Consider the following 22,902-nt stretch of genomic DNA (forward strand, 5'->3'; position numbering starts at 1 on the left):
GGCCCTGACCCTGAGAGAGGCAGGGTTTGATCCTGATGGGGTTCGAGCTCCTGGGGTGTTTATTAGATGTGAGTGGCTAGTTGGTTTTACCTTCAGATGAGGGAGATTTAATGGGTGGTAGAAACAATGAGAGGGGATAGTTTAGGAAAGCTTGAGGGATTTTGCATCCCTCATCATCCTCCTCATGATGGTACTGCATCTCACCTGGGGCATTCCTCCAAGCACAACCCCGGGTTCCCCTAATCAGATGATCCTCCCTCACTGGTCGTGTCCTGCCCACCTGAATAAGGGACTCTCGAGGTTTGACTGGGAGAATACCCTCACGTTTCTCACAGCGTTAGGACCGCCACAGCTAACTCCTGGTCCCTTTGGCACAAGTGGAGAACGGCTCATCCCTATGGAATCACTAGTTGCTCACGATGGCCACGAGTTTAACAACCTTCTAGATCTGCAGACAATGCTCTAGTTGTACTCCAAGATGGCGCCTGCCTAACCGATGCATCATCGTCACTCTTACACTTAAGGACTCTGCATTGGTAAGCTTACTGTATTGCTTCTCGCTACCGAAGCATTACACTGTTCTTCCCTTGCCATCCATCCTACCTTGTTCCGGCTTGCAGAATTCTGGCTGCCGCCTCTGTCCTCCTTCCAGGCTTGCTGTCATTCTGTTTGCTCTGCTACTGCTTAGACCATTGCCTCTGCGGCTCTGCCGTGCCTTTTCTTGCTCCTCCTCTCTCTCCCTTGTGGCTCTGCCGGTTCTGCTTTTCTTCTTACGGCGCTGCCACCTCAGCCTTTCCCGCAGCTGCTCACCTGCATTCTACCTTCGCGGCTTTGCCGCTTTGTTCCTCCATATGGCTGCCAACTCCTGGAGCCCGCTGCTGTCCTGCGGCTGCAGCCTTGCTTCTCGGCACCCGCTTAGCTGTGGCTCGGCACCAGATCAACGTTCCACGGCTCTGGCCGCCACTTATGCCTGTTGCTGCCTTACATCAGCAGTTTCTACATCAGCATCAGCTATACCGTGGTTCCAACCGCTTCCATTTGTGCTGCACTCACCACCTGTGGATCTTCCTCATCTGTGCCACCATCTGGATACAGCACTCTTCCAACAAGGAGATCTTTCTGGTACCAACTACGAGACCTGTGGGTTTTTTCCCCTCAACAGGGGTTTTTCCCATTTTAGGGGCTAGTCCCCTACGGTTTCATCTGTTGCCCTTTACACTACAGGGCTCACTGGAAACAGTTAGGGACAGTTCAACACCTGCTGTCCTACCGGCCTGTGGGCCTTCCTCATCAGAAAACAGGTTAGTTCTTTCACCTTTTTAGGTAGTCATAAGAGCAAGCAACGCCAAAGGAAAAAAAAGAATTGTTCAGATGCAGCAAGTTCTTACTGCTCTCCAGGACTTAACTCAAGACGTACAACACCTCGAGAACGAAAACACCACATTAAGGCAGATGACTGCTGCCGCGCCTGCCTGAGCTGAAATGCTGAAATCCCTCCGATTCCATCTATGGCAGTAAAATTCAATAGCAACCCCAAAAAATTGAAAGAATTCATAGAAGCTTGTATTATTCAGTTCACGCTGAAACCAGCGTTCATTCCTACTTATCGTTCTAAAGTCAGCTTCTTGATCTCAAATCTAACTGGAGGTGCACTATCCTGGGCCACTCCCTTGGTTGTTACCACTAGTCAAATCCTTGATTCCTATCCAGCCTTTGCTAACAGTATCCAGGCTATGTTCAGATGCCAAAAACTGACAATCTCAGCCCAATAACAGCTTCTGGACATCAGACAAGGCTCCTCAGACATCCTAACCTATGTCACCAATTTCAAACAGGTGATCCCGAGACTGCCTGGCTAGACGATGCCTTGATCATGCTGTTGTGGCATGGTTTATCCAAAGACCTCAAAGATGAGTTGTCCAGGGTCCCTAGACCCCGTAACCTCAAGGAAATGGCTGCTTTTGTCTTACAATTAGATTTCCGGCATCAAGAACATGCCTTCAAACGACGGAAACAACAAAAACCCGAGGAATCTTACATCGGGCCCGTCTAGCTGTGTCACTTCCTCTGAAGAGGAGCCCATGCAGTTAGGTTTGACCAGAAGGCAACTGACACGAGAAGAGATAAATTGTCGGAAGACCCTAGGCCTCTGCATGTACTGCAGTTCAAACAAACACCTACTCCCAGATTGTCCCATCGTTCCACCTCGACAATCCGGAAACGCCAAACCTCAGTCATGAAGGGAACAACGGCTCGAGGGGGTTGTCTCTGTTCCCAAACCAAGGCAATTCAAGACAAAGGAATGATAGTACTCTAAATAAACCTGCAGTATCAAGGTTTCCTATTACGGGACATTTCAGCCCCCGTTGATTGCAGAGATGCAGGGAACTTCTTGGATGATCAGTGGGCTCGAGATCCTAACATCTCTCGCCAGACTATACCGATTCCTATTCCGGTTGAAGGAGTAGAAGGAACACCCTTGTCCTCCGGGCCCATCTTGGAACAAATAAGAAAACTTTGCAAGGAACTCTCATCTCATGCCGAAGAGATCCATTTTGATCTTATCAAGGCCGCCCACTATTCTGTTATTCTGGGACTACCCTGGCTGCACCAGCACAATCCGTTCATCAACTGAACAGCAGGATTGTTTCTCCGTTCTGAATACTGTCTATCCCACTGCCTCCAAGACTGGTCTATCGGTTTCATCTCTCAGGAAGACAAGAACAAAGGTACAACAGTCTATCAGTTACAGACCCTACCTCCTGAGTACCATAACTATTACCAGGTATTTCTGGAGGAGGAATTCAAGACACTTACTCCTCACAGAAATGAGGATTGTACGATGGACCTTATACCTGGACTTCCCATACCGTTTGGCCGTATGTATACTCTTTCTGGACAAGAAAAGGAGGCCTTATGGTTGTACTTGCAAACCAATCTACAAAGTGGATTGATAACGGAGTCCAAATCTCCAGCTGGAGCCTCTATGTTCTTTGTCCCTAAGAAGGGAACCACCGAATTATGGCCCTTTATGACTACAGAGGACTTGACAAAATAAAAATCAAGGACAAATACCCTCTCCCACTGATCCCGGACATCCTCCAAGCGGTAGAGGGGCAACAGTGTTCTCCAAGCTAGACCTAAGAGGTGCCTACCATCTCCTCTGTGTTCGTAGTGGCAACGAGTGGAAGACAGCCTTCCACACTCCCTTTGGCCACTACGAATACTGTGTGTTGCCCTTTGGTCTGGCTAACTCCCCCGCTATTTTCCAACGCTTCATGGACCATCTGTTTTCTGACCTCATTCTGCACTCTGTCGTCATCTATTTAGATGACATTTTGATCTTTTCCAAGTCTCTACTAGAACACCAAGCTCATGTCTCAGAGGTTCTCTCACGATTACTAAAGAATCATTTGTCAGCCAAGCTTGAAAAATGTCTGTTTCACCAGGCTTCAATACCCTATCTAGGATTCATTTTGTCAGGTGACGGAACGGCTATGGGTACCAACAAAGACAAGGCCATTCTGAGATGGAAAGAACCATCATCTATAAAAGAGATACAAAGGTTGCCAGGGTTTGTTAACTTTTATAGGAAGACTATTCCCAATTTGTCTCCAAGGATCTCTCCCTTGTCTGCCTTGCTCAAAAAGGGGGTCCCTTTTCTCTGGATTAAAGACACTAGTAAAGCCTTCCAAGACATCAAGAACCTGTTCACCAAGACCTGATTCTACGTCTACCTGACCAGAACAAACCATTCTTCCTGGGAACCGATGCCTCAAATTCTGTACTAGGTGTAGTTCTCAAACAGGAATGGAACGGTCAAAAGCATCCTATTGCCTATTATTCCTATTCCCTGACCGCTTCAGAAAGAAATTACACTGTACTGGAAAAGGAACTCTTTGCCATAAAAAAGGCCTGCACCGAACGGCAGCATCTCCTTCTGGGCTCAAACCATCAAGTCTCCGTCAGGACAGACCACTGCAATCTAAAGGTACTCCAGCAACATCAATGCCTAAATAGCAGACAAGCCCGATGGGCTTACTTCTTTTCTCAGTATGACCTTCTATTCACTTTCCTTCCCGAGATAGAGAACCACATGGCTGATGTCTTGCCCCGAATGGAATCCTCCCTGGATAATGTCCGCCTACAGGAACGCCTTCTGCCTAACACCTCTTTTTTGTATGCAGTAAAGACCTTCAAGCAGGAACTCCTTAAGGCAAGTGACCTTGAGGAACCCAACATCAAAAGTCACATCCATCAATATGGTCCGACAGAAGACCAAGGTTTGTTGCTCAATGGTATTCTTGTGTTTATACCTACAACTAGTCTACAACACCAGGTACTCCAAATGTGTCATGCCGTCAAAACTGCTGGACAATCGAGGGATCCATGTCACCCTGGAAAACATCTTAAGGCACTTCTTATGGCCTGATTTAAGCGAAAACATCAGGTCTTAAGTGTCCTCTTGTCTTGTTTGTCAACAAGTAACAAATCCTTGCAGATGTCCTTATGGTAGACTCACACAACCTCTTCTTCCTTCCTGTCCTTGGCAATACATCAGTACAGATTTCATTGTTGACTTACCTCTTTCCAACAACAAAACAACCATCATGGAGACTGTGGACTCATTGACCAAGCTAGCCCATTTTTCTTCTCGTCCACACATTCCTAGTGCCCCTCAAATCGCTAAGGTATTTTTTTGTACCATATTCCGTTTTCATGGTTTTCCCTTCTCTATACTTTCCGATCATGGCTCACAGTTCACTTCCACTTTTTGGCCATTGGTTTGCAAGACACTAGGAATCAAAAGGGCCCTTGGGTCTGGTTACCATCCAGAGTCAAATGGACAAACAGAACGATTAAACTAGTCGCTAGAGTAGTATTTAAGGTGCTTTACATCTGCCTCTTACAACAACTGGGCGGATCTGCTTCCGTTTGCCGAATTCGCATACAACAACTCCCTGCTTACCTCCATCAAGGTTAGCCCATTCTTCTGTACCTATGGGTTTCACCCAACTTGCATTCCTTCTTTCACAAAAACGGATTCCAAAGCCCCTTCTCTGGACATTCATGTTGACAAGACCGAAGAAAGCCACTCCACTGCCCTACAGGCTCTCTCGGATTCTAGAGACGCCAGCAAGAGACGAGACGATCTTCAACATCTTCAGACACCTCCATTGCTCGTGGGCAATAACGTGTGGCTTTCGTCTCGCTTCCTTCCAAAATGCTTAGTACCATCTAAACTGGCACCATGCTTTTTTGGTCCTTTCAAAATCATCCACATAGTGGGCCCCATGGCATTTTCAAACTGGAGCTCCCTAGATCCTGGTCGAAGATACATCCAGTTTTTCACATCTCTCAGCTAAAGCCTCACATATCCGATCCATTTCACAGACGAACACCCAACCTCCTGCTCCGGTGGACACCTCATCCGGACCCGAATATGAGGTATGATCTGTTTGTAATTCCACATATTACAGTGGAAGCTTACAGTACCTTTTGGACTGGAAGGGTTATGGGCCTGCCGAACGAACGTGGGACCCAGCCTCCTCAGTCCACACTCCCAGACTCCTGCAATGTTTCCATAGACTGCATCCCTGGAAACCCAGGCTATGGAAGCCTTGAAGGGGGCATACTGTTAGGACCACCACAGCTAACTCCTGGTCCCTCTGGCACAAGTGCATAAGGGCTCATCCCTATGGAATCACTAGTCGCCCAAGATGGCCACGAGTTTAACAACCTTCTAGATCGGCAGACAACACTCTATTTGTACTCCAAGATGGTGCCTGCCTAACCGATGCATCATCATCACTCTTACACTTAAGGACTCCGCATCGGTAAGCTTACTGCTTTGCTTCTTGCTACCGAAGTGTTACACTGTTCTCCCTTGTCATCCATCCTACCTTTTTCAGGCTTGCAGAATTCTGTCCTCCGCCTTTGTCCTCCTTCTTGGCTTGTCGTCATTCTGTTCTCTGTGCTACTGCTTACTCTATTCCCTCTGCGGCTCTGCTGTGTCTTTTCTTGCTCCTCTCCCCTCTCCCTTGCAGCTCTGCCGCTCCTGCCTTTCTTCTTACGGCGCTGCCACCTCAGCCTTTCCCGCAGCCGCTCGCCTGCACTCTACCTTCGTGGCTCTGCCGCTTTGTCTCTCCATACGGCTCCCGACTCCTGGAGCCCGCTGCTGTCCAGCGGCTGTAGCCTTGCTCTCCGGCACCCGCTCAACTGTGCCTCGGCAACAAATCAGCTTTCCACTGCTTCGGGCGCCGCTTATGCCTGTTGCTGCCTCACATCAGTAGTTTCTACACCAGCATCAGCTATACTGCAACTCTGACCGCCTCCATTTGTGCTGCACTCACTGCCTACTTGATCTTCCTCATCTCTGCCACCATCTGGATCCAGCACTCTTCCAACAAGGAGATCGTCCTGATATCAACCACGAGACCTGTGGAGTTTTTCCCCTTAACAGGGTTTTTTCCTGTTTTAGGGGCTTGGCCCTTACGCTTTCCTATGGTGCCCTTTACACTACAGGGCTCACTGGAAAGCGTTAGGGACAGTTCCACACCTACTGTCCTACCAGCCTGTGGACCTTCCTCACCAGGAAACGGGTTAGTTCTTCCACCTTTTTAGGTGGTCGTAAGACACAGGCCCTTGCCATCAAACGGGCCATCACCCATCTAAGATACTATTTCCTAGGAAGGAAGCTCACACTCCTCACAGATCATGCTCCACTAGTGTGGATAAGCCAACTAAAGGGCTCTAACCCTCAAGTCATGGGATGGTTCCTAGATCTGCAACCCTACTGTTTCACTGTGGCGCACCGAAAGAAGGTAAAGACCAGGGGAACGCTGATTTCCTTTCTCAGTTTCCCTGTGAAACAGACACAGCTACATTGCATATGGGAAGGACATGTGCAAAACCAGAAGGTGTCTCACCCACTAGTCCCTGGGGATCTGTCATCCAGGTGGCCAGGACACGGCCATCGCTTTTGGATCCAGTTCCTGGGGGTGGACCAGTGCAGGAGGATCCCCTGGGTGAGGGGTCTTCGGGGAGTGGGACACCGGATGGTGAGACGCAGTATCCCCTTCCCTATAACACCTTTACCCCATCCTACCAAGTAGGATATTTAGGAACTCTACCCCCTCCCCCTTACAACACGAACACTTTCTGACTATGAGAGAAAACAGACTAACACCCGAGCCGTATACCGGATGTGTCCCAATACAATGGGCAGGCAAGGTCAGGAAACTACTGACCATCACACACACTTCACTTGCATTAAGCTTCCCCACACGGATAAAAAGGCGCAGCACGAGAGCACACTCTGTGCAAGGCAAAACACACAAGGAAACATCAGTTCCAAGATGGCAGTTTAACTAGAGAAGAACGACATGAAACAGAAGGGGATCGCAAAGAGGGAAGTTCTCTTGACCTCTTCGACAAGGAACTGTTGCTTTCATGAGCCCTCTTGTTTGGAAAGCGTAAGACCAGGAAAACAGGCTGAAGAATCCTGCATTGTGTGTCGGACGTACCCAGGGACCTCACACTCCAATAATCAAGGCAGAGAGAATCACAAGCCGCTGTGGTACTGTCCTTCGCTCCACGAACAAAGCAGCGTCAGTGAAATCAACACAGCCGGGTAGTTGGGGGGATCGATACCAGACCGGTCTGTGTTTAAGCCCAGGTTGCAAGCGGCAACATTGCTGCAATGAACATTGTTTGAAGCCAAGATGCAATACCTTTGACAGAGTGGTCCGGCACCGCATGTGTGCTCAATCGAAAGGTCTCTGTAAGATATCCAGCTGAAAGTGAAAGAGCTGTAAAGAATTGGGAACTGAAGTGGTCCTGCGACGGGCAGAGCTAAATCCCACGCACAGTCAAAAATCTTCGATGTTGATACAGTAAAGAAAGTTTATGGCAAAGTAGATAAAGTTGGTTCGAGCCCAACAGAGTGAGACCTATTGAAAGCTTTGTGTTAACGTGGGTCTGAGCCTGAAGGAGGGGGACCCGTAGTGAAGTGAAAATCACTGAGAAGGTTTTTGTGTTAAAGTGGGTCTGAGCCCGGCAGAGGGGGAACCGGGGTGAATCGAAAATCACTGAAGAGGTTGTAAATGGGTATCCTAAGGAGAGAGACCTCTGAATGCTCATTTGTCGCATGAATAGCAAAGAGACTTTGGCACAGAAGGCCCTGATACTGAGATTTGAACTACACCCTTGTGCGAGAGAAGCCGTAGACTGTGCTAAGCTTGTCCCATGCTGAAAAGGTGGGGAAGGGAAGCCAACGGCTTGAATATCCTGACATATCATTTCTTGAACACTTTTGCTTTGCAAAACATTGTTTCCCACGCTATTTGCATTTAGAAGTAAGGATTGGCAATAGGTCTATTAGTATAGGCCCTTTTATTTTGACAGACTCGACTAGCACTGCATTATTATTATTTGATGGTAGTAGCTTGCTCTCATCTTTAGATTTAGGATTAGATAGGTTTTTTTAAAACCCAGTTAACGTTCAATAAACACCCTTGAACAGTGATCACTTATGTCTGTCTTCCTGCTTGATACCATGCCTTCCTTACATTGGGGAATGGTGTATGTTGGTTATTTTACAAGGAACACATCTCTTGTTTCTCTTCCTGTGCCACAGACACATCAGGGATTGAGGGAGAGGCAGCAGAGTTTTAGGTGCCCCTAATCTATTAACATGAACCAGCTTGCAGACCTATTATCTGTCTATTTTGGTCATCCTTTGAAAGTGCAAAGATTGTGGCCAGAGCAGTGTTTTTCACTAAGGAACATTCAGAATGTGGAGATGACATTTAACTCTGCCCGCTGTGCCCAACTATTTTTGGAGCAAAATTATTTTGTACCTTTTAGTGGTTTGTTAAATGCTCCATTACATCAGGGCTGTGTCTTGACACTGTTGGACTGACTGGAATGACTAAGCTCAGGCAGTAAATCGGCATTAGATAGGGCAAATGTAAGTCTTGAGCTATTTGCGAAATGCTAGGTGATGCCGAGTTTCGCACTAAGTGGCAAAACGTTGCCCATGCCGTGCTCAACTACAGGAAATGAAATTCTCATCTGCCAGACCTAGCATCGAGGGGGCTTCCAGATGATCAAGAGGTACTACACTGGCTGCTGTGCGTGACACAAGGATGAAGAAATGAGATGAAAAGGAAGGTCCTGTTCGAAAAAAAAGGTCTGAAGCATCAGACATTGAAAGAAATATGCTTTTCCACAGGACGGTAAGTGAAGAGAGGAACCTGGGACTGTTGTTACTGCTTGAACTCGTTGCCAGGTGGGTAAGAGACATTTTTCACATGGGGCAATCATAAGACCCATAAAGAAAGCCCTTTCAATAACCAAGCTTTCCTATTTCTAATGCTAACGTGACAACGTGCTGTTCAACTGACTGCTAAGAGAAACGATTTGAGTGGCCACAATCTGAGGACGAATTCCGAATACATCACTGATTTTGATTTTTCACTAGAAAGCCTGGAACTGAGCAGAACCCAGACTGTGAAGCCGATTCCAAAATGTTTAATCACACAGATGTCATTGATAAACATAGAATACACTGTATAGACTGAATCTAGGGTTTACTGTAGGTGTGGCAATATACAACAACTCATTACAGTGGTTACCTGTAGTGATTATTTCAAGAGCAGCAGGTATTCCAATTAGGCGAGGAAGACGCTGAGTTCCACCTGCTCCTGGAAGAAGACCGAGGAGTACCTCTGGGAGAGCGACTTGGGCCTAAAGCAGAGCAATAAGAAACATATATTTCATCAAATAGTTTTAATTAATTCACACATTTTCTTAGCCGCACCATAAATAGTCGTATACTCTTGGCAATTCCCCCTATATGAGAATTGCATATACATTCATATTTTGTATGCAACCCCACTGAACAAACATGTTATGTGTGCAATTATGCCAATAAACAATTTAAAGCAAACAGAAACCTGTCACAGGTGACAAATGCACTTCGGCTACAGGATATGGGGAATTGCAGTGTGGATGGTGGGGTGTGGTTTACAGCCAGGCATGCCCTGGGTGAAGTAGGAGGCTCACGGAGCTGAGGGTGGGTGGGTGGCGTCACACAAACCTTGACTTGGTGCAGAGTCCTGGCCAGGTCAGATGTCTGTTTTTCTTTCCAGGGTCCCCTTTCTTGGCCTATAGGACCCACAATGGCCACCCCTGGTCACCATGCTTGGCACCTTGGCATGCCAAGCTCAATTAAAAGAGTCAAACAGGGGAACTGCAGAGTATGGCATCCTCGTCCTTAGCACCTGATAGCGCTGTAGACATTTCCTTTTGTCCCTCACAAGAGCATTGGATTGGGTACTACTACTGCAGAGCTCCAGAAATGCAGCAACCTCAGAAACTCGTTACCTGCAGTTTTCTCAAGCATACACTTTCCTCAAGGCTACAATCATGTCCCATTAACATAAGTGGAGAGTGTTGATTGCCCGGTTCACTGTGATTTTAACGAAAACTGTAATATTTAAAACATTAACGAACTTTAATTATCGAAGGAACTAGCAATTGTTTATTTTATTTTTATTTGGGGGCTCCCCCCAACCCTGCTGTTTTCCTATGATTATAACCCCACCCCATGACCCTCCGCACCCATTTTAATCCCTTACCCCACGTGATCAAGCGCTTAGTTAGCGCGAAACACGTTGTTTGCAGGCTGTGTACCACGGCGTCCTGCTTTTGTTCATCTCTATGTTGCTGCTCGTGTGTTGTGCATTATTCTTTACAATGCATTTTTTTATGTTAAACATTAAAGGCACCTATATTTTTCATACGGTGTCTTTGTATGTTTTGTCCGGATCTTTGGAGGGTGCTATTAACGCCTGGCCCGCGGGAGTGCCGTTCGCCATTTCCTCTTTCCATTTCGATATATATATATATATATAGAGAGAGAGAGAGAGAGAGAGAGAGAGAGAGAGAGAGAGAGTTAAACATTAAGTGTTTTTCTGTATTTGAGGTTCATTTAACAAGTTCTTTGTTATTTCATTGTTGTTAATATCACTGGATACTGATTGCCCAACATGGACTCCGCCCTGTTCCATTCCAATCTCATCATGGTTAAGTGCTATTCCATTCAGATTTCATCATGGCCAATGTGAACTTTCAAGGTAGGGTGGATAATGTAGCACCATCAACTGGGCTAATTGCCAGCTTTCGTCACTAGGCACAGTTATTAAAGTTATATTCTGCATTTCTACTACAGAGGTCACTGTCTATGTAGGTGTTGGGAGGCAGATGAATACGTCACCCATAGCTTCTGCCCCTCCTCCGGCCCAATACCACACAGGTGAGAAACGTTAATCACTAACAACCATGCCACCCTTATCCCAGGCAGGTGCAGCAGGACATAGAGACAATTTAAGAGGAAGATGGCAAAGGTATTCAAACTAACATTATAACATTACATGTGCATGCATTAGACACAAAGCAAATGTGAACTCAACATGAAGAACACATACAACAGGTAATATATGCATTTATGCATGAAGAATAATAACATAGCATCCACTAGACATGAAGAACATTAACTAACATAACCAATGTATAAGCTGAATGCAACATGAAATACACATGGATACTGCTCACTAACATAGAAAAACCGGTATAATGGGGCAGCCATCTTCTCCAAAATGGAACCCGCAGCATGCTTTTAAAATAAACAAAGGCCCCAAGACTTCTAGAGAATTCAAAATGCTAAATCCACAGAAATACAGATCCATGCAGAGGTCAGGCTGCAGCTAACAACCCGAGCCAAGATTACAGTGAAATAAGGGAGGATAGCAAAGGCAAAGAGAAGGTCTGTGATAGCAATTCCCAGGATGCAAGCAGTACACTCCCAGATTAATTAAGAGCACAACCAGTCTTTGTTAGCCAGGTGCAGTCACACTATAAGCCAAAAGACTCCATGAAGAATAATTTAGGGGTGTCTCCATTGGCAACATAAAATACAACACTTACATTAATATTAGCTAAATTCTCAATAAATACAGGATATATCTATTCCCAGCACAGTCCCATCACACGTGACTCACAATTAGAAAACATTGTCTATTCATTAGAAGCAAACATAGAGAGGACAACTGCCATACTCCCTACATGTACAAAGAGATCATCCCGGTTCATGGCCTAGGATTAAGGGAGGCTAGCTTTTTTTAATTGGAAGAGTAGCAATCTGTGGATCTTTCTCCCCCTAATCCCTGTCTGGTTCCACAAACTGTCAATTGTTCAAGGTTGGTTAGCAGAAAGCCAACCTATCAAAATCCATCGAAGTTATGTGCCAACCAAACCTGTGTCGTAGAAATTACATAGTATAACCGTTATCAATATAGGGGTGGTCTCAGGAGGAGCCATCAGACAAGTATATCCCAATTAGATGTTTGAACCCTATAGAGTGTATATGTAGCCACCACCATTAACCAATCCCCATTCTCCATAGGTTTTTGTAGACTGATCTGATAAAATGCTATGCCGTCATTTATGATGAAGCTGTACTTATTAAATTGTTGTATGTAATGAATGCGCCGACAGTGGTGAAATGTTAATGCTTGTATGCTGTTCCTGCTTTATTTGACTGATGATAAAGCTGGAATTTGCCTAGCACTTTCTCTACTTTGTCTTTGAGTCCGGTTTGGATTGACTCCAGGTCCTCTGGGTTATTAAGGATTTTTTATGGGCCGTTTTAACAGATGGTAGCAGAGGAAGGTCGGCTTAGTGTCATCGAATTGTCGAGGGCGCCCTATCATGGCACAAAGACAACTGAGGCAACCTGTGGAGAGCGGGATTATGCACAACAGAGAGAGGTTGACATGAGCCCCCTTTGGATAGAAGTCCTGTCCGGTCCCTATAGGGCTCCCCATAGGGTGAAGGCAGCAGGCTTATAGGGGAGACTCAACACGGAAGACCTTCAGGAAGTCTGTAGATGTAAGTATGACAGATATGGCAAAATTAAGAAAGGCATTTTTTGTATATTGTGGGTTTGTGAAGAAGTAAAAGATTGAGAAAGTTATTTTCTGACAAGGTTTGGAAAAGATCACGTAGTAAGCCTTGTTATGGGGCTGTAATAAAAAGAACAGTAACCTCACCAGAAGTTATGAAGACAGCGGTAGTGTATTTGTTTGTGTAATAATTGCTTGCACCAGCCTTATGTTGTGCGATAGTTCAGGCTTATAGTTTTTTTTGTATATATTATGGAGGATGTAAAGTGGTGGTGTGGACCGAGGAGTGTGGTCCGATGTGGGAGCAGCAAGGTGGGGCTGCTTGGAGTGAGTGGCATTTGTTGGCCACGCAGAAGGATTGAGCGAAACAATGAGGTGGGGCTATTCGGAGTATGAGTGGCATTTGTGGTGCCACTCTAAGGGATTGAGTGACGTAGGAGGCATGGTCTCAATGAAAGAAGGAAAGGTGTTGATTTGTGGGAGGGTCTTGTTCAGGAGGTTTGAGTGAAGGAGGAAAAGGTGGGCGAGAAGCACAATTGTGTTTATCGATCATTGGTACGTTACGTGTTTGTACTATTATCATGGGAGACACTCCGATAGTTCACATGTGCAAATCATTTCCCCGATATAAGGACAAAATGACTAAATATCATGCGGAGTTGGTGAAAGACACTGCAGGCAACATTTTTATGCCCTGAGCACAGGAAAGCGCTCATTCAAGGACAGCACTGCAACACATGTGCACCTATTTGCATGCCGCTTATACGGGAAAACAGGTACAGAATAGATTGAGCATATTATAACTATGTAAAATGTTCGAGGAACAGGAGGCGGAGCCAATTACGTAGGAATGGATGCTTAACCAGCATGACGAAGGGTGTATGATGCCCACGCCTCCTCCTCCTCCTCCTCAGAGCACTGACCTGTCATTAGCCGTAGAAGGGTTATACCCATTAAAAGCAGTAAAAGCAGCAGCAGGGTATACTAATCCCACATACGCAACCCCTCTGTATAGTAGTGAAGACATTATAAATGGAGAGAAAACAAGCAACCAACGACCAATGTCCGCACACGTAGAATATGACAAGCGTGGCAGCTTACAAGCAAAGCTCGCAGAAGCTGAGGAAGAGGTTCAGGGAGAAAGAGGCAGGCAGAGCAACATGGATGAGACAGCTATTGGAGGACAAATAATGCTTAAATTAGACGGAAAGGGCATTGATGACTTTAAGCAATGGAAAGGCAAGTTAAAGAAAGACGAGAGAGAGAGAAGAAGAGGGAAGACTGTGAGGAGAAAGGAAGAGCGAAGAAGAGAAAAGACAGAGAGAAGGGATGAAGAAGAAAGGGTTCAATGTATTAATATCCCTGCAAAAATATCGCGATACAAAAATATTGCCATATTTTTGCTGCAATTACGAGCCATGGACCCTGAGGGGGAAACCCCCGCAACTCCTGCATTATTTTTAAATGTGAGAGGGACATCCCCGCTCCCACAAATTATCCCCCCCAAAAATATCGCCTATGGCGAAACAAACAACCATATGTATGGCAATATTTTTGGTGGGGATAATATATAGGGATACCAAAGAAAGGGAGAGGGAAATGAACAAGAGGCAGAAAGCGAAAGGGAGGAGAGACGAGAAGAAGAAAGGAGAAGGGAGAAATGAAGAGATGCAGAACAGGAAAGAGAAAGGAAAAAGGAGGAAGAGAGGGACAGAGAGAGACAACAAGATGAGGAAAGAGGGAGAGGCACCGGAAGGAGATCAATGAGATTCTTAGAAAGCATACTCTTCCAGAGAGAGAAGAGGAAGGAACTATACAAAGGGACATTGGTTATCTGTATAGGCGCAGGAGGGATAACACCAGCACAAGAGAGAGCCACCTACCTGCACACCCTCAGGAAGCAGGGTTGTCCTCGACACACAGAGCCTTCCCAGACCACCTTGCTCTCAGATGAAATCCAAAATGGGTAACAGGCCCCATACAGGTATCAACTGCCCCCCTCAGCCTCATCTGGTCGCAGGTGAGAATGGAAGGATTGGCCAATCACAGCCCTTCAACAACTGGGAATCGCAGCTGGAAACCAGTGTTGAATATCAACCCCATGGGGAGGGTTAACAGCACTATAAAAAGAAATGTTTTAGTGTGGTTGGTTGGTGCAGGTTTGGCTGACTGCTGGAGGAGTTTCAAGCACTGTGAAGGGCTGTGGGGGAGTAGAGTCTGTTGGAGGCAAGAGGTGAGAAGGAGAAAGCTAGAGACAGTGAGGAATTGGAGGCAGTAGGTGGTGAGCATTTGGAGGAGGTGGCAACATCAGGAGGAAGTGGCAAAATCAGAAGAAGGTGGCAAGCACAAGAAAGTGGTGGTAATCGTTTAAGAAGATGGTAACAAAGGCATTAAGGCCGAAAAGGAGGCCTGGCTGGCTCAAGGCAGGTGCAAACGGCAGTAGAAAGCATGAGAGCAAGGCACGCACAGGGCAGAACTGCAGTAATGAGCAACCTAGAAGAGAGGTGCTCTGGGGGAGTGACCTTGAAGGTGGAGAAGGGATGTGGGGAGTTTAAATAAGTAGCAGAGACTCATGTCTCCAACTCCAATCCCCCAGGAATACTCAGGTTTTAGCTGCAGCTGAAGGAAGCGAAATTGAATTATGCTACCCACAGTTTCCAGGAGTGGATGAAAGCACTGCCTTCAGTTTTGCATCAGGATTTATTAATGGACTCAAGGAGAACCTCCTTTGGTGTTATATATAGCCATGTGCACTCCAACCAGGAACGCACGCATCTTGTAAGTCAACGAGGAGTGCCAACAACTCTGTGTTGAGAGAATTTGTTACCCAAGTGTGAGTGATTTTGTTTTGTGATCCCCAAGACCGTTCTGTTCTTATAATGACTTTGTTTGATCCTTGTGCCTTATTGTTGAAATAAAAACTGTACATTACACTTATGAAGTCTGCCATTTGGGGAACCCACCCAGCCTCCGTGACAGTATGGAGAGCAACAAACTACCGACTTCCTTCTGCACAAGGACAAGTGTTCCTACAAGACCATGCAAAACGTTGCAAAGCCATGAAATTGGCCATGAAATGATTCTATGGTCGCGGCACATCCTGGTATCAAGAAAACCATGGATCTCCTACAAAGTTGGTGCTGGTGGCCTACAATGCAAAAGGATGTCACGGAATAATACATAGCAGCTTGTGCCATCTGTGCTCAGTGCAAAAGTCTCTCTGCCAAACCCGTTGGGCTGTTACATCCGCTCCCCATTCCTGATCATCCATGGTCCACGACATCCATGGATTTTGTGGTGGAACTGCCTACCTGTCGACGAGTATGATACTATATGGGTCGTCATCAATTATCTCACCAAGAGAGTGTTATTTGTGCCTTGTCATGGGCTTCCTACCGCTCCGATCCTGGCAGATCTGTTCATAAAGAATGTGTTCCAGCTCTTTGGTCTACCCTTCATCATTGTCACTGATAGAAGGTCTGAGTCTACATCACATTTCTGACAGACTCTCATGGCCTCGTTCGGCATAGACAATCAGTACTCTAGTGCCTACCATCCCCAAACTAATGGCCAAACAGAACACCTGAATTCCATGTTAGAACAATACCTGAGATGTCTCACCTTGCAGTACCAGGAGTCATGGCTTTCTGTGTGGCGGAGTTCGCATACAACAACTCTCTTCCTTCTTCGACCCATTCCTCCCTGTTCTTCGCCCTTTATGGTCGACGTCCAAGGTCATTACTGCTTTCTCTTTCATTGCCCTCAAATAATCCGGCAGCCAGATCCTGTGTTGTCAATGTGCTTGATGTACACAAGGGCCTCAAACAACATCTCTTGGAGGTTCAGGAGCGCACCAACTGTTACGCTGACAAACATCGAGCTCCAGCCCCAGTCTATTCTGCAGGAACAAATGTTTGGTTATCGACCAAGAACCTGTGCATCCCTGGTCGTAAGGCTCTTGTTCTGCGTTTTCTTGGCCCTTACGTCATATCGGCCGTTATCAACCCGGTGACAGTTCGGCTCGAACTCCCTAGAAAATGGAGAGTACAGCCGGTCTTCCATGTGTTGCTTCTCAAACCCTTTCATCCCGACACCAGGCTTCTCCCTCGCCCACCTCCGGTTCTTGTTCAAGGTGAGGAAGAGTATGAAGTAAATGAGATCCTGGACTCCAAAGTCTCTAAAAGAGTCAGGATGTACTATGTTTATTGGAAGGGTTATGGCCCTGAGGACAGGACATGGGAGCCTGCCAAGAATCTACATGCCCCTGTTTTAGCGTCCAAGTACTGGTCTTCCAGGGGGGGGGGGTCTCTCTTTGTGGGAGGCTACTGTCATGGTCAAAGGGGGAAACGCACTAGGGTTGGGTCACAAGCGAGAAGAACATCTGTTAAATGCCCAAGTAAACAGTGGCGTATATATAAATGCTCTCCGCACGCTTCTCTCTTAAGAAAGGCATGCAGAAGGAGGCGCTTGTACGATAGCTCGTGGTTGCCATGGAAACGATGGCGCCCATTGCATCTGGGAAGGACGAAGCAGCCGAGTGCGTGACTCAAGAGGTCATGTGATTACACCTTTATTAACCCCGCCTTTGCACTATGCTCTGCTTCTGAAAAAACCTAGGGCCTCATTATGAGTCCAACGGTAGCCGTGCTGGAAAAACCGGCAGGCTGCCGCCGGACCCGTAATACCATTCCGCATCTGTGATTGCCGGAATCACTGGGGCATTACAACTCCGGTGACCCGGTCATTCTGGAGGCGGAATTCTGTAAAGCCCCATTCTCATTGAGTCCCCGTGGGATGGGGGCCATGGAAACATTGGTTCCATCTATGACAGTGCCAGTGTTTCCATGTCTGACTGCAGGCAGGTGGTGCTACTCCTGCCAGGTCAGACTGGTGACGGCAGATTTACTGCCACCGTTGTTTCCGGACTGGCTGACTTGTAATGAGGCCCATCTAGTACGTCCTGTTTATGTCTATGCTTTTTTGGTGCCAATCTCTTACTTTGTCCTTTCATTGTGTCTTTGCCTAACCCTTGTCGGATTTGTCACTGAACCCTGTTTTGACTTTTGGATTAGACCTTGCTACCTTACTGGAACCTGCCTTGCCTAAGCCCTTGCCTGTATTGACAAAGATACCCCGCTACGTTACTGGATTTCCGCCTTGCTTAAGCCCTCATCTGTTGTGACGACTGTTTCCACATCTCTTGCTTTTGCACATTCCCACGCCGGACTCGGTTTGACTTTGGACTGCCTTTCCCAACCTCTTTTCAATCTGGTCTCCTGCGGTTTGTACAGAACCCCGGACGGGAGGTTCTGAGGACGGCTCTGCTCCCATACACTCCCAACACATTGGGCACCCCCGTGAGTGAACGCGAACTTGCGCTACGTGGGATACAAGAACTGCCTGCATACGGACAAGAGCCTCAGCGAACGAGCGCTACGTGGGATACAAGAACTGAATGCACACAGACTAGAGACTTCCTATATTGTGCAACAGATATTAGGCGTCCGCGTTTCGTTAGATTAGTTGTTATTTGGGACACTAGGCATCCTCATGCCGGCGGGTTAGCTGGAACTGCTATGGATTGTTTTTGGTTCTTTCATAAGCTGACTTTATGGAACTTTCACAGTAAGACTGGTCCTATTTTTTCCTGTGTGGTTGAGGGTATTCTGAGTCATTGCCTAATTCTGATCTTTCTGTCTGCATTACTTAGACCTTGTTTGATACCCACCGCCCTGTGCATCCTGGTTTATGGTCTAGAGGGATTCTGCATTATTTAGCACAGGTCAGTCTAGCCCTTTGTGTAAATTACAGTTAAAGGCTTGTTAGTTGCCTTATTAACCAGTGACTTGTCTTCCCTTGCAGCTTGGTGTCTCGTGGGGTCCATCTTTCAATCAATTGGTCCCTCTGTATGTCTTTACTAACATTCAGAGGGACACATTAGGGGGAAGAAATTGTGGAATTCTTCTTCTACACTACGGAGGTCAAGTTATACGAAGAAGGATTCTGACATATCTGACAATATGTCAGACAAGTAATACAATTAGGCGATACCTGCCCTACCACTTAACTATGACATTTGTATGTCCCATAGGAGACGACAAGAAGACCCCTTGAGCGAGTGGTAAAGAAAGGCTAATCCTGATTCCGGAACTGTCAACCCCAGAGATGGCAGCCTAAGTGCTGAGCTCCTGTGCCTGCTGTTGAATACCTTTTCCTAATGATGGCTGAGTCCCAATCCTGCTGAAAATACCCAGCCTGTTAAGAGGCAGAAGGGAGAGGAAGAAAAGAGGGATGATAAGATGTTGGACTTGCTCACAACAGTAACATTGGATATTGCTGACATCAAGGTGAAATTGATAAGTGCTGAGGAGAGGTATCTGGACCTCACTGCTAAAGTTGTTGCTGTTGAAGTTCATCTCAGTTCAGTTGTTCAGTTGATGATGAGGCATTGCGCTGGCAGATCAGGTAAGACAACTGGAGATCCATAATGAGACATTTTTACTCAAACTGTCTGAGCAAGAACATTTCTTGAGGAGAAATAACATAAGAATAGCTGGATTTCCAGAAAAGGTTGAGCGAGGGAACCCTTTCTCTTTGCTGGAAAAAACACTTGTCTCCATATTGCATTTGGACCCTAAAATGCCATTGGAAATTGAGAGAGCACATAGGTCTTTGGGCCAAAAGCCAGCCCTGGGTCAGCGGCCCAGACATTTCATTGTTACATTTTTAAGATTCCCGACCAGAGAATGAATGCTCAAGAAGTCTTGTGAAATTGGCGACTTGTCCTGGGGAGGGAATAAAATCATGGTATTTGCTGACCTGAGCAGAGATGTAATGGAAAAGAGAAAGTGTTTTGGTGTGGCAAAAGAAAAAGCAAGGCTCAAGAAACTCAAATATTACATGATATATCCTGCAATTTTTTGTGTGGTTGTTGAGGGACAATTGCATTCATTTGCTGACCACAAGAGTGCAGAAGCTTTTTTTAACAGATTTGGACGTGGAGCCTATGAAAGCTGCCTCCGCCTCTCAGAAGCAACCCAAAAAGAAAAGATGAAATGTAGTGTTTCTGACTTTATTCGGGTTTGTAAATACATACATACATACATACATGCCCTTTATTTACTTGTATTCACTTATTCCCTTTTAATTACAAAGCCTTTCCTTTTGGGCAGTTTTAAATTTAAGTTGCTTTAAATCTGTTGTTTTTTTATTGTACTCGCATTGCTGAAAGTTCGGAGGCTTGGATGAATTAACTTGTTGTTGAACGTACGCTCCAGCGTGCATTACGTTCGTCGTGCCCGTGCGTTTGTACGTGTATGGAATCGTTCACTGATCCTCATCGCGGTGTCCAGAGATTTCCTGAAGTGCGCTGTGACTCGCACAGTGGGTGAGGCTGCTTGGAGCCCTGCATTTGGCGGAGAGGTGAAGGGACATGAGGAGGAGGACAGATGCCGAGAGGGCGAGAGCGAGTCACAGGTGTCAGGTCCTCAATCAGCTGAGCCTCAGGAGGTAAGGAGTATCACAATGCGATGCGCGTCCCCTTGCATGGCAGCTTCCTCTCAGCTTTGTTACTTGACTTTTCTTTTCTGCCGCAAGTACCTCACATTCTATGCCTCGCTCGGACACAGCTTGCACTGGATTTGAGTTCTTTGTCTGTGTGCTCCTCGCGTCTAACCCTGCCTTCCGGATCCTTTTATTGTGCTCTTTACTTGGCCTTGCATAACTCGCTCATAGGCAATATGGTATGTTGAAGCAGAGGTGCACGTTTTGCTTTGTGATTCCCAGGGGTCAAGTCCTAAAAATTAAAGTGGGGGACAGGGGCGTTGCTAGGGGGGGAAGTGGGCTATAGCCCCTGATCTTTTGGTTGCAGCCCTGGATAGAATCTCAGGAGCTACAGCCAAAAGACTAGCTAGCCCCCAGTCCCAACAGTTCTGACATCAGCTTAGCCCCGGTCTTTTCCAGACCTAGCAACTCCCCTGGTGGGGGAACTCATCAACAAACTCAATGGGATGTGCTATCGTCTCAAATTAGCATATCAAGGTGAAATATGCACATTTCATTAAAATGGTTTTGCATAACCACACACATTGAACAGGACGAATGGCATTTGCCTTTCACAAAATCAACACACTCACAAAACCAAGAGAGGATATTTTCCTCTAATAGTGTTTTTGAAAACATGAAAAGGTGTGCATGTTTTAAACTCCAACAACCAATACAAATGTTTTCCCTGGGGCTTGCAGTACTTAAATGGGATATTTCACCTTTAGTTTATTATTTTTCATCCGGTTATATGGTGCAGTGGTGAAGTGTCCGGCCTGCAAACCTGATAACTGCGGTTCAATCCCCAGGCTGTCTTTAAATCATACATTTAAAGAGGTCATTCAATGTTTCTCATTTTAGCTGGGGGACTGAGTCCACCCTCTGAAAAAAGTGGGTGGACTCCGCCCCCCCCCCCCCCGCGCGTACCCTCGACTTGAGCCCTAGTTAATGCAGAACTGCAGCAGCATACTCTGGGCCTGACGTGGCGACATGAATGAAGTGGGATATATGTCCTAGATCCTGGTTTAATATTTGCTTGGTCACTACGAAGCTAAAAAGGGAAAAAGAAAGGGTAGTTTTCTTCAAGAAGCCTTTCCACTTGTAAAACCTGGACAAGCGAAGAAAACACGGAGCCACGCTCCTCCTGTGCACCGTAATGTTATTCATGTATTTTGAACATGGATGTGAACAGGATACTGGGAGAAATGGAATGCATGTTCATCTTCCTTTAAGGACATGTGAGCAGTTTGACCCCAGCAATGCAGGTACTGATGTTGCAATCTGGCCTATATTTGTCGGGTTGAGTAAATGAGGAGATGACTTCGTTTCAGACTTGTTTGTACATCAAATAAGACCTGTCCTCCTGCATCTGGGCAAGTGGTGTAGTCACATACACGAATGGAGCTTGGTCTCATCTGTAGCCTGATAAACGAGTACTGTTGTGACTGTACTCCTACTACACGAGCCGATTTTAATATAGAAAGGGCAGATATGTTTCATTGTTAGGCGTGTACATTGCATTGCGTAAAACCCATTTGCGGGAGTGCAGATGTGGGCTGCTGAACTGAGGGACTGCCCATGCCAGGTTTCTTGGTTGTAACTATGGGGGTGATGGATTATAGGAGAGTTTTTCTGCTTGGCATTGAGGGGAAGGATTTAATTGAGGTAATTCAATTTGGAATTATGTGGGTGCTTAGGGGTAACGGCTTTAGAGGTGCATGCACATATTTTTTCTTTTTAGACATGGTGGAAGGGTGAAGTGGGTTAATACATCCAGGCTGCTGACTTCTAGGTTGTACACTGTGCTGGGTTTTAAGCTTGCTATATTGTGCACCTAGAGGTGCATGATTATATACGCACTAAAGGACGGAGGTGCTGAGTGAGACTTTAAGGGGCTTTGTGGGACGGAAGGAGAAACATGTTGCTAAAAGATTGAACAAGTAAGGGAGGGGGACAGGAAATGTGATGTGGAATTTTGAGAACTGCGAAGTTGCTATTTAGGGATCATTTTGGGTTGTGGTGGCTCATTAGCATTGCAGCAATGGGGGCAGTTTTAACAAATTAGAACCCGGAGAGGGCCAATCAGAATGCTTGTTTCCATCCTCGCCACAAGCCTCCACACGGCTGGAGGCTGCCTTCATCCCCCGCCAGGGATTCAGGTACGTCTATTTTTTTTTTCTTTTCCCTCCATCTCCCCGACCGCCCAACCCCACTTACGTTCTTCTCTGTCATCTTTCAGGAGCGAATGCACTGGGAATACTTATGTTCCCAGCGCATCCGCTCCAGTTGGCCGCCATAGAAAGGGAAAGCGGGCCCCATTTTCCCTTTCCCGGTGGCCATTTTCTTTTTATTTTTTTCTGTCCAGAAATGCTGCAGCGGTTCAGGACAAAGA

At 46.3% G+C, this 22,902-nt stretch overlaps 1 protein-coding gene across 1 annotated transcript in view; it reads right to left on the reverse strand.

Moving 5' to 3' along the window:
* EHHADH (enoyl-CoA hydratase and 3-hydroxyacyl CoA dehydrogenase) overlaps positions 1–22,902 on the reverse strand; it is a 318,280-nt gene that overhangs the window by 193,649 nt on the left and 101,729 nt on the right. The window contains exon 5 of the mRNA XM_069615744.1: positions 9,639–9,750. Coding sequence (XP_069471845.1) covers positions 9,639–9,750 — 112 coding nt within the window. The remainder of the gene's footprint in view (positions 1–9,638; positions 9,751–22,902) is intronic.

This window comes from Ambystoma mexicanum, chromosome 9, assembly GCF_040938575.1.
Source record: "Ambystoma mexicanum isolate Mex_15411 chromosome 9, UKY_AmexF1_1, whole genome shotgun sequence".
NCBI lineage: Eukaryota > Metazoa > Chordata > Amphibia > Caudata > Ambystomatidae > Ambystoma > Ambystoma mexicanum.